The sequence below is a fragment of the Delphinapterus leucas genome, chromosome 11 (genome assembly GCF_059928025.1).
Source record: "Delphinapterus leucas isolate spDelLeu-1000000601 "Yukka" chromosome 11, BTC_Dleu_Yukka2, whole genome shotgun sequence".
Taxonomy (NCBI): Eukaryota; Metazoa; Chordata; class Mammalia; order Artiodactyla; family Monodontidae; genus Delphinapterus; species Delphinapterus leucas.
Genome location: NC_143139.1, coordinates 78,342,467 through 78,359,084, shown reverse-complemented (window position 1 = coordinate 78,359,084; position 16,618 = coordinate 78,342,467). Strand labels below are relative to the sequence as shown.

The following is a 16,618-nucleotide window of genomic DNA, read 5'->3' as shown; positions in this document are numbered from 1 at the left end:
ACTCCTCCATGCAGTCAGCCGGGCAGTCAGCAGGGGAGTGGGGGAAATCCTACAGCTACACAAGTGTGCTAGATTATTGTGTGACTAGGTGGGCAAGTCTGCCTAATTCAGGGGTGAAATATTAATAAGCTTGTTTGGCCAGAGATCCAGAGCCATGTTTGCTAATCAGCTTTGTCAGTAATGATGCCAGTGTTTGAGATCTCCATATATCAGTTTCCTGTGTCCTATTTCTCAATGGGTTGAGAACTCAGAAGGAACTCCTCCAAAACATGAATATCAGTCATCACTCAACTCTGTAATCAGATTAATAACACACTATAAGGATAATGCCTTTTTTTCTAGTTAGAAAAATACAGATGTGTAGAAAAAGTCTGAAAGATATATGCTTATCTATATTTTCTAATTTTTCTTCCCATATTACTTGGGTAATAAAAACGCTCAAATACTAGACTTAGAATTTAAAAGTAACATTATAAACTTACAGAGCATTGTTTCTTAGGATTCATGGTTATATCTGAATGATTTATCTAGATTGGCTTTGTTTTCATTTACCATCAGTTTCTTATAATTGGTATGCTTAGAAGAGCTTTGAAGAAAACATTGCTTATGTGTCCAAAAGTTGGGTTATATCTGGTACTCTAAGTAGAGAAAGTACAGGCCAGAAGAACCACACCGTTCAAGTTTAGTTACATAGTTATGCTCTGATAAAGTAAAAAATAATTTCATTATGTATAATGACATCCATCCTGCAATGGCAATAAAATTTTCCATTATTTAATAACCTACTTCCATTTCTTTACCAATTGATTCCTCTTCTGTTTCTTCTACTTGAGATACATTTTCATTTGAAGTAACTTTAGGAGTTGTAGGCAATGATATTTCAGCGATTTGCGTAAGATTAGATAATTTCTCGTGAACTGAAATAACTCTAAAAATAACAAACATGTATGCATTTTACTTGAAAAGTTAAGTAAGGCATTCATTTATTCCCAGAATCAATAAAACATGTAAAGTAAGTCCTTAGTTATTTAACACTTAGATTTCTGGCACCCCCAAACATCATTCAATCATTCCTTCATTCAAGAGACATGAGAACAGAGACACAATTCTCACCTGCATAGTGTTTATGATCTAGTTATATACTCAGACAGATTTATAATTATAAACTGGCAAAGACACAAAGCAAAAAAAAATGTAGACATCCAAAATATTTGCTTAAGATGAAAATAAAGAAAATAAATATCTACATGGGCAAAGAAACACCAGGCAATGACAAAAGATCTACTCCTACTTAAACTCAGTGCCACGCTCTGATTGGCTGGCTGGCCTGAAGCTAAGAATTAGGACAAGTCAGCAATGGCTCTAAGAGACGGTTCAACGAGCCCACACAGTGACATGTACTGTGTGGGGAGTGGGGGTAGGGAGAAGAATCAAGTAAAAAGGAAAAGCTAAAGCCGAGGAAGAGGGCAGAGGACGCACTGGCAATTGTGCGCAGGACAGAAAGCTTCTGGAGCCACGGTCCAGTGAACCATGGAGGCGCTGGAGACAGAGGTTAACTAGTGAATGCAGTCAGAAGCTGGAAAAGCATTGAAACAGCTGAAGGAGGCAAAGAGCCACCTGCAGGGCTCCCAGTGACTCTAGGATACAGGCACGTAGAGCGCAGGTGCGCACGTATTCATGCGTGGGTGTGCGGGTCTCCATGCAGGGGCGGAGGGAAATTTTTATGAAAATGAAGGAGATGATGCAAAAAAGCAAAATGACATCAGGAGCAAATGCAGGAACGTCGATTTCCCCAGTTTCCCGCAGCATGCTCTTCCTTTGCCTTCTATAGGGTGATCAACAAGAGCAATTCCCCATAGACTGATCGTGACCCTCATAAGAACACAAGGAACTCCACCCTAGGTGGGAGAAATACTGTCACCAAGGGATGAATCAGATGAACGTTTGTCAGGCAACTTCCTCTATAATAGCCTCAGTGACAGGGGCATGTCCCTAACTTTAGTCACCCTACCATTGATCATAAACACACCAAAATCAAGAACTTTTTGGAGTAAAACAAGAATCCTGTCAGTTTGTTTACATTCTGCTCTGCAGAAATTATAATCATTTTCATCATGTGGTTCTGAAAAAAAAAAATTCTGCCATGTTTCTGGATGTACAAGGAAAGAACATAATTTCCTAACTTTGTGGCTTAGCTGTGCTGGTATAGTCCTGTGTCTAAGATTTTCCACCATGACACTGAAAAAAATTTTTAAAAGGAAAAGAAAAAGAAAGTTGACTGAATAATTGAAAGTATGCCAGCTCTTGAAACATCTCTTGTTTTATTCTCTTTCATGGAGAGGCCAAAGAGAAAGAGTTCTTCAAAATGGAAATCAAGGACCAGGAACCAGACTCTCCAGGTAAGGATGGAGAAGTGCCAAGTCCCTGCACTCAGTACGTGGTGAGCAGGGCAAAGAGCTGACACTGACGGACACAGGAGGCCATGATGAGACTTGATACTTGCCCAGTGCTTTCAGCCTTTCAAAGTATCTGCATACATTATACATGCATACAAAGTATATGCATACACTGTCTGGCTTGATCCTGACAGTAACCCCAAGAGGTAGGCAAAATATTATTTCCATCTCAGAAATGAGAAAATGGAGGCTGAGGTCGCAAGGGCAATGAACAATGGAATCAAAACTAAATTAACTAAGCAAAGAAAAAAAGTGAAAAACAAACAAGGAATTTGGTAAGATGAAATCAGAAAAGAGAGAAACCAGGCATGAGCAAAAATTAGAGTCTCCATCCCCTGTTTGAAGGAGAGGGAGGAAAACAGAGTGGCTGATGCAGAGGCTTTTGACTTGGGGAACAATACAAAATAGGATTGGTCAAAGAGGAAAGGGTGCGACCAGGATGGCAGTGGAGTTTGGGCTTAATTTTGCAACTTAATACAGAGCCACATTAAGTTCTTTTTAAAACACACCCCAAACTACAGACAAAATATAGTACAGACAACATCTTTGTACTGTCTGTAATCTTTATGAAGTACCAGAAACTATTCCTCCAACAACTCTAGGTCCTATTATTATTATTCCCATTTTACTGATGAAGAGACTGAGGCACAGAGAGGTTAAGTAACCTGGTCAAGTTTGCTGAGATAGGAAGATACGAAGGGGCACAACCAGCATTTGAACCAAAACAGGCTGGATTCAGAGTTCATGCTCTTACCCACTGCAATATCATACTCTGCTAAGTAAAAGGAAGACCTTTCCAAAAATGTCTCTAAAAGTTCGCCTGTGATTTACCTTGTATATTACTGAAACAGTCAATATTATGAAAGTATCAGCAAAGAGCTGTGGATAATCCATCTTTACTTGCCTGTTTAGTGGAACCCAGAAAGAGCCAACATATACATTGTTGTAAGCAGTAGATGTAACATCTGAAATATTCAGGGGCTTCATATTATAGGCATACAACAATAACACCTATAAGAAAATTAAAAGACATAGAAAATGTTACATCAAACTTACACTTTGCCTCAAAAACTGCAGCATCGGTTCTCAAAATAGTGTCATTATACTTTAAAAGGTTTTTCTTTGGAAGAGAAAAATGAGGGGTTTTTTTTTGTTTGTTTCCAATTCACTTTAAAGAGAAATGATATGAACAAGAATTGTGCAAAGGTTATGAGATGAAAATAAATGCTAGTTGGTACCAAGGTTATATTATTTTTGATGACTGACACTTCTTACTGCAGTTAAGTTTAAATTTCAGCCTCTGAAGGCCCTCTGCAACAAGTTCTAATGTATATTGTACCTGGTGAATATCCAACTTTGTTTCTTGTTCCTTCTCCATATGCCCCTTTCCCATCGGTGGTCATAGGTACGTTTGTGCATTCACTTATGCTGTTCCCTTCCTGTTCTCTCCGTGTATTCCATCCACACACAACTTACCAGCCCCCATCTCTAAGATGAAACTTCTCCTAATGACTCATGCTTTAGTAATTTCCCTGATGTTTGAACTCTGAAAATTCTTAGAGTCAGTCCCACACTCTACAGCACCTATTTACAATCATGAATTCACAGAATTTGAGATTCAGAGGACCTTAGAGGTGGTCTGCTCTAAGTCCTTCCAAGAAAGCTGAGGTCCAGAGCTGACAGTCAAAATTAACTAATTAAATGTATGCATTTATCTCCGCTTCCTCACAAATCAAACTAAAATAAGAGTAAAGGGATTCTGGGAATTCCTGGCGGTCCAGTGGTTAGGACTCTGCTTCCACTGCAGGGGGCATGGGTTTGACCCCTTGTGGGGGAACTAAGATCCTGCAAGCCACCTGAAGTGTGGCCAAGAAAAAAAGAATAAAGGGATTTTTTTTTCTTAAAGGCATAAATCCACAAAGACAGAAGCAAGAGAGAAAATGAAGCAGATGAGAGATGTTAAAAACATTTTGAAAGCAACTGAAACATTTGAAAGCACCTCTGCTTAGTCAGCAGAGAGGAAAGGCTGTGTCCCACCTGCCTTCAGAGGGGCTGCCAACAACAAGCACGACCAAGAACCTCGAAAGCCTTGGGGACAACCTCCCTCCCATCCCTTCTCCGAGTCCATCCAACCAGGAGACTCCCTCCCTCCTTCCCTGCCTCTCCTCTGCTAGCCAAACTTCTTCCGTTTTTCTCTCTGCTGAGGTTAAATCAAAGATCTATGCTCAGGAGGGACATTAGATTACAGAGGTGGGGTGCTGAACTGAAAACGTTGGAATGAAGTGAAAGTCTATATTCTGGACAAGAGACATCCCTCTACCCCACTCCAGCCCCTGCCCAGAACATAGAAAACTAAGCAGTAGTCTAAAAGAGTCCTCTTTGGGGAAATTTACCAGATGAAGAGAAAAGACCTACAGATACTGACATTTCAGGATCCACCAATGAAGCTGCTAGCTCCCACAGTCACCCGGCAATGAGGTTAAAAGTCCATAAGCCTGACTCAGTATGCTTCTCAGTGCCTCAAACATGAACAGACAGCCAAGGGTCACTAGACATGAAATGAAAGGTAGAGACCAAAACTAATGTAAGAAAAGGAATTTGGAGAATCAGATACAAGATAGAGAGCAGAAGAAAACATCACTGAACCCATAATTAATATCCTCAGAGAGAGAAAGGCCAATATTGCATCTATGAAATAAGAACACAGTGCTATTAAAATGAAAGAGAATAAGAGCTCTTAAAAATTAAAAAATATGATAATCACAACTAAATAATCAATAAAAGATTTGAAATATAAAGTTAAATATATCTCCCTCCAAATAAACCTAAATTTAAAAACATAAATAGGGGAGAAAAGATGAGAAAAGTAAACATTCAATCTAATAGGCTCAATATCTGAATAACAGAAATTCCAGAAAGTGCAGAGATCATCAGAGGGAGGAAATTATCAAAGAAAAACGTCTCCACGGACTGAAGAATATACTTCACATATTGAAAGGGGCACCCTAAGAATCCAGCACAATACCCACACCAAGGCACATCATGGAATTTTAGAACACAGTGAACAGAGGGCAGATCCTCAGAGTTTCCAGAGGAAAAAAGTCACAAAGAACTAGGAATCAGAATGGGAACAGAACTCTCGATACCAATGCAGGATTGCCAGAGATAATGGAGCAGTGCCACCCACATTTTGAGGGGAAAAAATTTTCAACCTAGAATTCTATGCCTAGGCAACAGTGAATTAAGCATTAAAATGATGCTTAATTTTTGTCAGACATAGAAGGCCTTAAACTCCTATGAAAGTTCAGGGTTAATTTTAGTCTGTTGCAACCTTGCTAATCATCTCAGGGGACTGAAGTCATGGAATTATTCCGTGGCGAAACCTGAACAGAATGTACTAAAGAGCGACTGTAGCCCTGTTTTAGGGTCGGAAACACACAAAGAGGCAGCCAGCTAATCAGCATTTTTTGTAGAAAATGCGCATGTTGATGATTTACATCTGAATTCTATTGTTACCTTCACTTCTCTCACTGAGTCTGGCTCACGCCTGGTTTTGACTACATGATCAGAGAGGTACAAAAGACTCCTCTCCCAGGTAAGACAGCAGCTTTCTTGAAACCAAGATATCTCACCGTATTTCGGCAGTTCATGACCCACAGATGACGTGTGTCCCGTGCAACTGAGAGAGGACCCAGGAAGCTGCTCCTGGGTATCTTAGTCTCTCCTTTAGTCTGAAATCAGAATTAACTTGAATAAAGTAGGTCAATATTTAAACAATAAAACACTAAACTCACTCGCATAGTTGTCGTGAGCCAGAGCTCTGGAGCTGGGGTGCCTGGGTTCGCCTCCACCACTTACTGGCTGTGTGATCTTGGGCAAATTATTAAAACATTATGCTTCTGCCTTCTCATTTGTAAAATTAAGATATGGTAATCCCCATCCCATGGATCAGGGTGAGGATTGAGTGAGTCAATGTAAAGTGCTTTAAGCGGTATTTAGAGCATTATTGTTGTCATTTTTAGCCCCATGATCACTACTGGCTCCTTACCCTTCCTGGATACCTCATTTTCTATATTCTCTTGGACCTGCTGCTAATCCCAAACCAGCTTTCCATCTAATCCCCCAGCCTGTCCTCATCTAATCCACTTAGTTCTTAGTTGATAATAGTGCTTAGTTCTATTCCCAACTTGTCTTTACTCCTCAAGGATAAGTTATATAACCTTGCATACTCAGGACTGGACTCTTCAGGAGGCAATACACCCATGATAAAATTTCCAGTGTTCCTTTATTCACTTCTGAAAATATTCTTTTTTTTCAATGGAAAAGAAGTGATATTGTTTTGACGAACACTGAGGAATACTATATTTAAAACTGCCTTGTATGTTCATCATTATCAAGTAGGATTTATCTCAAGTAGGATGCAAGGATGATTCAGTATTTGCAAATCAATGTGATGTACCACATTAACAAACTGAAGAATAAAAATTATATGATTATCTCAATAGATGCAGAAAAGGCTTTTGACAAATTCAATGTCCATTTATGATTAAAAACTCTCAACAGAGTGGGTATAGAGAGAACATACCTCAACATAATAAAGGTCATATATGACAAACTTACAGCTAACATCATGCTCAATGGTGAAAAGCTTTTCCTCTAAGATCAGGAACAACATAAGGATGCCCACTATGACCACTTTTATTCAACACAGTATTTGAAGTCCTAGGCACAGCAATCAGATAAGAAAAGAAGATCAAAGGTATCCAAATTACAGAGGAAGGAGTAAAACTGTCACTGTTTGCAGATGACATGATCCTATATATAGAAATCCTAAAGACACCACAAAAAACTATTAGAACTCATAAATGAAGTCAGTGAAGTTGCAGGATACAAAATTAATATACAGAAATATACTGCATTTCTATACACTAACAATGAACTATCAGAAAGAGAAATTAAGAAAACAATCCTCTTTACAATTGCATCAAAAAGAATAAAATACCTAGGAATAAATCTAACCAAGGAGGTAAAAGACCTGTACTCAGAAAACTATAAGACACTGATGAAAGAAATTGAAAACAACAGAAACAAATGGAATGATATACTGAATTCATGGACTGGAAGAATTAATATTGTTAAAATGACCATATTACCCAAGACAATCTATAGATTCAATGCAGTTCCTATCAAAATACCAATGGCGTTTTTCACAGAACTAGAACAAATAATTCTAAAATTTGTATGTAACCACAAAAGACTTCAAAGAGCCAAAATAATCTTGAGAAAGAAGAACAAAGCTGGAGATACGATGCTCCCTGATTTCAAATTCTACTACAAAGCTATAGCAATCAAAACAGTATGGTACTGGCCCCCAAACAGACACATAGACCAATGGAACGGAATAGAAATAAACCCAGAAATAAACCCACACTTATATGGCCAACTAATCTACAACAAAGGAGGCAAGAATATACAATGGGAAAAAAAAAAACCTCTTTAATAAATGGTGTTGAGAAAACTGGACAGCTACATGCAAAAGAACCAAACTAGACTACTCTCTCACACCATATACAGAAATAAACTCAATGGATTAAAGACTTAAATCTAAGACCTGAGGCCATAAAACCCCTAGAAGAAAACATAGGCAATATGATCTTTGACATTGGTCTTAGCAATATTTTTTTGGATCCATCTCCTCAGGCAAGGGAAACAAAAGCAAAAATAAACATGTGGGACTACATCAAACTAAAAATCCTCTGAACAATGAAGGAAACTATCAACAAAAGGAAAAGACAGCCTACTGAGTGGGAGAAGATATCTGCAAGTGATATACCTGATAAGGCATTAGTATCCAAAATATACAAAGAACACATGCAACTCAAGCTCAAAAAAAGCAACAACAAACAAACAACCTGGATAAAAATGAACAGAGAATATGAGTAGACATTTTTCCAAAGAAGACATACAGATGGCCAACAGGCACATGAAAAAATGCTCAACATCAAACATTATTAGGGAAATGAAAATCAAAACCACAATGCTCACCTCACACCTGAAAGAGTGGCTATTATAAAAAAGAACAAATAACAAGTGCTGATGAGGATGTGGAGAAAAGGGAAGTCTCATGCACTGTTGGTAGAAATGTAAATTGGTGCAGCCAGTATGGAAAGCAGTATGAAGGTCCCTCAAAAAATTAAAGATAGAACTACCATATGATCCAGCAATTCCACTTCTGGAAAAAACACTAATTCAAAACTATATATATATAATATATATATATATATTACACATATATAGTTATGTGTAATATATATATACACATATATAGTTATCAATATATATATACACATATATATATGTGTATATATATACACATATATATATGTGTATATATATATACAAATATATATATACACATGTGTATATATATATATATATACAAATATATATATACACGTGTATATATATATACACACACATATATAATTATCAATATATCAATCAATCAATCAAATATTTCTCAGCCATAAAAAATAACAAGATCTTGCCATTTGGGACAACATGGATGGACCTAGAGGGTAGTATGCTAAGTGAAATAAGTCAGATGGAGAAAGACAAATAGCACGTGATTTCACTTACATGTGGACTCTAAAAAACAAAACAAATGATCAAATATAACAAAACAGAAACAGACTCATAGGTACAGAGAATAAACTTGTGGTTGCCAGAGGGGAGAGGGGTTGGGGGATGAGTGGAATAGATGGGGGAGATTAAGAGGTACAAACTTGCAGTTTCGAAATAAATGAGTCACAGGGATGTAATATACAACATAGGAAATATAGTCAATACTACTGTAACAACTTTGTATGGTGACAGATGATAACTAGACTTTTCATGGTGATTATTTTGTGTACAAAATAATGTGTACAAATGTGGAATCATTATGTTGTACACCTGAAACGAATACAATCTTGTAAAACAATTTTACTTCAATAAAAAAAAAAAGAAAGAAAGAAAAAGAAAAAATCGTCTTGTCCTCACAGCCCAGGAACAGTGAAAGACGAATCCCTCTTCCACTAGATAGAGCTGATTTGTAATTTCCTCATCTTGATATCTTAATCACCTAACAAAATGCTTGGCACATAGTATGCACTCAATAAATACTTTATTCATTAGTTAGTAAGCAGTTGAGCTACATGTGGTTTGTAAAGAAATCAATATTAAGACTGAAAAGACTTAGGTTCCCATTCTTATTTTTGTCACTAATGAGTTGTGGTGTTGGTCAAGTCATTTTACCCCTGTGGAACTTTTCTTCCTCATCTGTAAAATGAGAATGTCGATTAGGTGTTCTCCTAGTTTCCTTTCAGTTCTGACATTTAACCTGGGTGATACCAAAAGTCAGAGGTTACCAATAGAGCCCACTATATAAACTGGCAATGGAGTAATTTCTTGGAGAGTCATCATGAGAGCTGTAAGTTCACTGGTAGCACCAGCCTAGACCAGTGCTTCTCAACCTTAAATGTGCATACATTACTTGCACATTCTAAACTGTGCAAGTAAAACGAACATTCTGATTCAGTGGGTCTGAAGTGAGACCTGAGATTCTGCATTTCTAATGAGCTTCCAGGGGATGCCAGCGGGGCTGTTTCCTGACCACACTCTGCAAGGGCCAGGGACTATCAGATGCCTGCCTCATTTATGCAGCTTTTGTCTTCCCCAGCTTCCAGAAGTTGGATGTAATTTTGGGCCCCATCTGCAGGACCAGGCTCTAGTTAATCACTTAGCCAACAAGTCCCAGAATCCAGAGGACCTCAGAGGGAGGTCCTGGGCATCTGTATGATCTCTAAGTTATAGCACTCCTGACATCCAAGTTGATAACATTGGGCTTTTGCTTTTGTTGAGACTTGATAATTTTCCCAGGGACCCTAGCTCATCTTTCACTACCCTGCTAGGCCTGAGCTTGTCTTGAATGCACAGCCTGTTTCTTTGGGACTCTGAAATAGAGTCTTGCTCTTCTTAGGGATTTAAAGCCCTCCAGAAAAGAGCACTGGCTCCATATTTCTTGTTCCCAGACTGGCTGGACTTCTGAATAGACTTATCTCCAAGGACTATTTCAGCTCTATCCAAGTTTCTGTTTTTACTTTGCCAGATGGAGTCTTCCTTTTCAGTGCTTTGCTTAACCAGACTTCTTGGACTTGATCATGCTTGTCTGCCTACATCTTCTGGGGCCTCTGAAGAACATGCCTTGGGCTGTCCAGCTGCCTTCAACACAACAGCCTTTGCGGTCGTTTGCTTCCCTCCAACTCAACAATGTGTTGAGTTGCTCCAATCCTGATTCATTGTCAACTAGCATTCCTCCATCCTGGGTCTCAGTTTCCTCTTTTGTAAAATGGGGCTAATGATAATACTCGGCCGTTTGGATCCATGGGTTTGGCATCCGTGGATTCAACATCCCGTGAATCAAAAATATTTTTAAAAATCCAGAAAGTTCCAAAAACAAAAATTTGAATTTGCCATGTGCTGGTAACTATCTACATAACATTTACATTGTATTAGGTTTTATAAGTAATGAAGAGATGATTTAAAGTATACAGGAGGATGTGCATAGTTTATATGCAAATACTATGCCATTTTATACAAAGGACTTGGACATCTATGGATTTTGGTATCTGAGGGGGTTCTGAACCAATCCCCTGTGAATACTGAGGGACAACTGTACCTACCTCATAGAGGTGCTGTGAAGTTAATGAAGTAGAATACCTGGAACACAGTAAGCTCTACATTGGTGTTCATTATTGCTATTATCTTATGGGTTTCATGAGCTTCACCCAGTTTTTCCAACAGTAAACTCTACACTAAAGGTCTAAGATAATAACTAGATGAATGCTCACATACATGAATATTTAAAGCATCACACAAATTTCAGTGTTGTCTTCTGAAAACATAGACTCGTAGGTCTGAGAAGATCTAGCCCTCCCAAGTCAGCGTTTCCTGATTTGGTAGCTGAGATTTATGGCAGCAACTGAATCTTTTATCATGACCCAATACATACATACTCACTGTCAAAGGGGGAAAAATGTCCCTGAACTAAGATAGGAAAACTGTGTGTTCTGGGGCCTTCCCTGGTGGCGCAGGGGTTAAGAATCCACCTGCCATTGCAGGGGACACAGGTTTGAGCCCTGGTTCAGGAAGATCTCACATGCCGCAGAGCAACTAAGCCTGCGCACCACAACTACTGAGCCTAGGCTCTAGAGCCCGTGAGCCCACGTGCCACGACTACCGAAGCCCACACACTTAGAGCCTGTGCTCCGCAACAAGAGAAGCCACCCCAATGAGAAGCCTGCGCACCAAAACGAAGAGTAGCTCCCATTCGCCACAACTAGAGAAAGCCCACACGCAGCAATGAAGACCCAGTGCAGACAAAAATAAATAAATTAATTTAAAAAAAAACTGTGTTCCGTGTCTTTGTGGCTTATGCAAATCACTCAAGCAACCTGTTTAAATCAGAATTCGTTAGTTGGTGCTCCACTTCTAATCTCTGTCTGACACCAGTTCATGCGCCCATGCTAATTGTCAGACATGGCTGTTGATTCATGAAACCTCGTTATTCTAATTATCAGCCACAGATGCAATCTTAACATTAACTCCCAAGATCATCCTGCCCCAGACTGATAGGGATGTGATATTTCTACAACCTTGTGAAATGAACTTTATACTTTGTTCCTCATTTTTTAAAACTAACTATTTGGGTAAACAATCTGTTTCCCAACAATGTTATCCTTCCATACCCTTTCTGAATGGATATACTCTTTTATCACACCTTGTTGGTTCTCTTGCCAGCAAGTAAAGAAATTCTTCAGGATGCCGGATGTCAATCTAGAAATGTTCTTTTTAACAGTATCTGTCATGAAACAAAAGTTTCAGAAAACAACATTTTCACTTACTGTATGTGATGCATTCTGATATTGCCTTCTTATATTTAATTTCTTTAAAAAGATACTATCCATGACACACTATATTGACTCCATGAACCATGAGTATTCTTGGAACTTTGGTTTGAAAACTACTGCACTAAATTCCCCCAAAGAGACCACAGATTTATTATTTTAAAATGTATATGAAATATCTGGCAAGGATTGGGTATGGAAAGGGTGGGAAGGAGAGTACTTTCAAAATATGAGAAATAGCATTAAATGTTTCTGGGGAGTGATGTGTTCAAGTTTCTCTTTTTTGTATGAGTAGGAGGGATGTATAACCGACCAAGAGTTAGCAAAAGGTCGCCAGCCTAAGGAAGAAGAATGAAGAGGCTATTGGGAGAAGCGTGCTTGAGAGCAAAGAGAGGTGGGCTCTGGAGGTTTCCCCACCTGACACGGTTCATATGAGTCAAGGAGCAGCAGAAGTTACCAGAGCCATAGCTAGAGGGGACAGCGCTCAAGAGGTAGGAAGTACAGGAGCAGACCATGGCAGGAGGCAAAAAACACAGATAAAAAGTACTGAATAGGGTAAAACTATATGGCAAATGTTTTATGGGAAAGAGCCTGAGGCTCTTCTTAGAGACAGCAGTAATCAAAGGAGTGCTATAGTGGAAGGTTCCTCTGCAAAAGGTGGTAGTTAGACCCCCTGTCCCATTTTTAAAAGCTTGACTCTTCAAGACTCTCCTAGAATCGGAATCACTGTTCTACCTCCCAGAGTTCAGGCATTGATACTGAACTGCTCCCAAATACTTGCCCCCTTTCCTGCTCCCCAGTTAGCCCTGTTGCAAATGTCTATACATGTATATGAACATAGATATGGATACAGATATAGAGTTAGATAAAGATAATAAACATTAAAATAAGGAGTTTCGTATGTGATACAAATTTGTAAACAGCATTTAGAGAGAAACTAAGTTTTTTCTCCTATTTGCTATGCACTTTAATTTTTGCTGGTTAGGCAGAGTTTACTCTCTCTTCTGCCCATTGTTGGCAGCTAAAGTATGTATAAGGAGATATTGTTGGTAAACTTTAAAAGGTGCTTTAAAATAATGCTTACCAAGTGTATTACATGTGTATTTGAAATTATTAAACTTTCAAACAGCACAATAATGTGAAAATCATTTCACATAAGAATAATAAATGACAACTACTGTTTAGGTCGAGGGTTTACACAATTATCTCTAGGGTACCCATGATACAGAAAAGTTAACTAATCTACTGAAGGTTACAAAATTACTAAGTAACAAAGCTGGGATTCAAAACAGGAGTCTGATTTGCTCCATTCTGAGGGCTCTAGAGTCTGTGTTCTTAACCACTACACTAATGTAAGCAAAATAAATAAAAGAAAACCATTCGCAGTAAAACTGTGCAAGGACAAAGTCTCAAAAGTGGCTCGTGAAAGAAGTCAGAATATTTTTAAAGCAACAACAATTTGACTCTCAAGAGAACAATGGAAATGAGTAGATGACATTCTGAATGTACTGAAAGAAGATAATTTCCAATCTTTAATTCTTTACTCCATAAAAATTCATTTCACAGATAAATGTAAAACAATGATATTTATCAGGCAAACAAAAATTGAGAGTGTTTGCCTCCAGAAGGTGCTCACCACAAGAAATTCCAGAATATGTACTTCAACAGAAAGAAGTGATCCTAAATGGAATGTCTAAAATGCAAGAGGGAGTAGAAAGCAAAGCAAATGATGAATATGTAGAAAATTCTAAAGGAAAATAACTCTTGTATAAAACAATTAAAAATAATATTTTGGTTAAAAAAAGAAAATGTACAATAATATCATTTAAGTCATTAGAGGAATAAAGATCATTCATTAACTTTTGACTGGGACTTCCCTGGTGGTCCAGTGGCAAAGAATGCAGGGACTTCCCTGGTGGTCCACCTTCCAATGCAGGGACACCGGTTCGATCCCTGGTCAGGGAACTAGGATCCCACATGGCACGGTGCAACTAAACCCATGCGCCACAACTACTGAGCTCGCGCGTCTCAACTAGAGCCCACGCGCCACAAGCTACAGAGCCCATGCGCTCTGGAGCTCATGTGCCACAAATACAGAGCCCACGTGCTCAGGAGCCCCAGAGCCACAACTAGAGACAGAAAACCCTCATGCCACAACTAGAGAGAAGGCTGCACACCACAATGAAGAGCCTGCGCACTGCAACGAAAACAAATCCCACATGCCTCAACGAAGATCCCATGTGCCGCAACTAAGACCTGACACAGCCAAAAATAAATAAATATTTCAAAAAAAAAAAAAAAGAAAGAAATTTTAGACTTTGATATGTTGTCCTGAGGGTAACCACTAAAAGCACAGCAAAAGAGTGCATAATTTCAAAGTTCAGAGGGGACAAATGAATGAAAAAACTAATCAATCCCAAAAAAGGAAGAAAGACAGAAAACCTGAGGAAAACAGAAAATCTGAGACAAGTGAAAACACAAAATAATATGGTAGATTTAAAACCAAATATATTATTATTTACATTAAGTGTGAATGGACTAACTTCTCTAGTCAAAATACAATATTGTCAGACTGTATTTTAAAATATCCAAGTGTATACCTTTATTTAAAAATACAATTAAGGGAATTCCCTGGTGGTCCACTGGTTAAGAATCCACCTTCCAATGTAGGGAACTCGGGTTCGATCCCTGAGAACTAAGATCTCACATGCTGCAGGGCAACTAAGCCCGCACGCCGCAACTACTGAGCCCGTGCACTTTGGAGCCTGCATGCCACAACTAGAGAGAAGCCTGTGCACTGCAATGAAGAGTCTGAGCACCGCAATGAAATATCTCATGTGCCACAACTAAGACTTGGCACAACCAAACAATAAATATTTTGAAAAAAAAATTAAAACACAAGTACACAAACGGGTTGAAAGCAAAAGGTTAGAAAAAGAAATATTATGAAAGTAACAACCACAAGAAAGTCACTTTCCTCTAGTAATATCAAACAAGGCAGGCTTTATGAGGGAAATATCATTATTATGAAAAGGTCAGAAGTCACTGAATTCACCAAGAAGTCACAATGCTTATTAATCTGTTTGCACCTAAGAACAAAGCCTCCAATTAGGTAAAGTGAAATTTGACAGAACTACAAGAAAGAACAAAACAACAGCAATCTCAGTGAGAGAATTAAATGTTAAAATCTCAGTACAGTTGACTCTTGAGCACACGGGTTTGAACTGCACAGGTCCCACTTTATGAGAATCTTTTCCAATAAATACGTATGATTATACTACACAGTCCATGGCTGACTGAATCCAAAATGTGGATATGGAAAGCCAACTGTAAAGTTACACATAGATTTTCAACTGTGAGGAAGGTCAGCACCCTGACTCCTATGTTGTTCAAGGGTCAACAGTAATTGATTAAAAAAAAATAAATCCCACCAAGGCATGTGGGATCTTTTGTTTTGATTTTCAAACAAAACTAGAAAAATCACCAAGAATATAGAGTATCTGAACAAGACTATACAAACTAACCTATTGGACATATATCAACACTGCCTCAACAACTGAGGAGAGCACATTCTTTTTAAGAGCAATGGAATATTTACACAATAAACACCTTCCTGGCAAAAAAAAAGCAAGCTTCAACAAATATCAATCATACAGAGCATTTTTTTTATTACCACAGAACAAAATAATCTACGAATAAACAACAAAAGATAACTAGAAAAGCTTCATATAGTTTGTAACTTAAGAAACATATGTTGAAATGACCCACGAGTCAAAGAAGAAATCACAATGGAAACTTTAAAAGTTATTTTTAACTGAAAGATGATGACAATACTATAATAAAACTTGTGGGATGAAGCCAAAGCAATATTTAGAGAGAAACTGATAGCTTTAAAATGCATAGATTAGAAAAGAAAGAACTAAATATTGAGCTAATATCTATCTCAAGAAGTCAGTAGTTAGGAAAAGAACACACACACACACACACGAAAAAAACAGTAGAAGATATTTAGGGTTAACGAAATAAAACTAATTAATGAGAAATCTCTGGTGACAATGACCAAGAAAAAAATGCACAAATAAGCAATATAAGGTGTGAAAAGGGATACTTCACTACAAATACACCAGATAGCTTAAAAATATGAGAGAAATTTTAAATAAAATGGGGAAATTCCTAGAAAAAGCAACTTAAGCAAAACTGACTCAAGAAGAAATA

At 38.1% G+C, this 16,618-nt stretch overlaps 1 protein-coding gene across 1 annotated transcript in view; it reads right to left on the bottom strand.

Annotated features, from left to right (window-relative positions):
• Nucleotides 1-16,618, bottom strand: part of CFAP54 (cilia and flagella associated protein 54) — a 296,739-nt gene that overhangs the window by 30,780 nt on the left and 249,341 nt on the right. Inside the window, exons 65-66 of the mRNA XM_022562388.3 lie at nt 3,361-3,467; nt 787-928 (exon numbers count right to left, since the gene is read on the bottom strand). Coding sequence (XP_022418096.3) covers nt 787-928; nt 3,361-3,467 — 249 coding nt within the window. The remainder of the gene's footprint in view (nt 1-786; nt 929-3,360; nt 3,468-16,618) is intronic.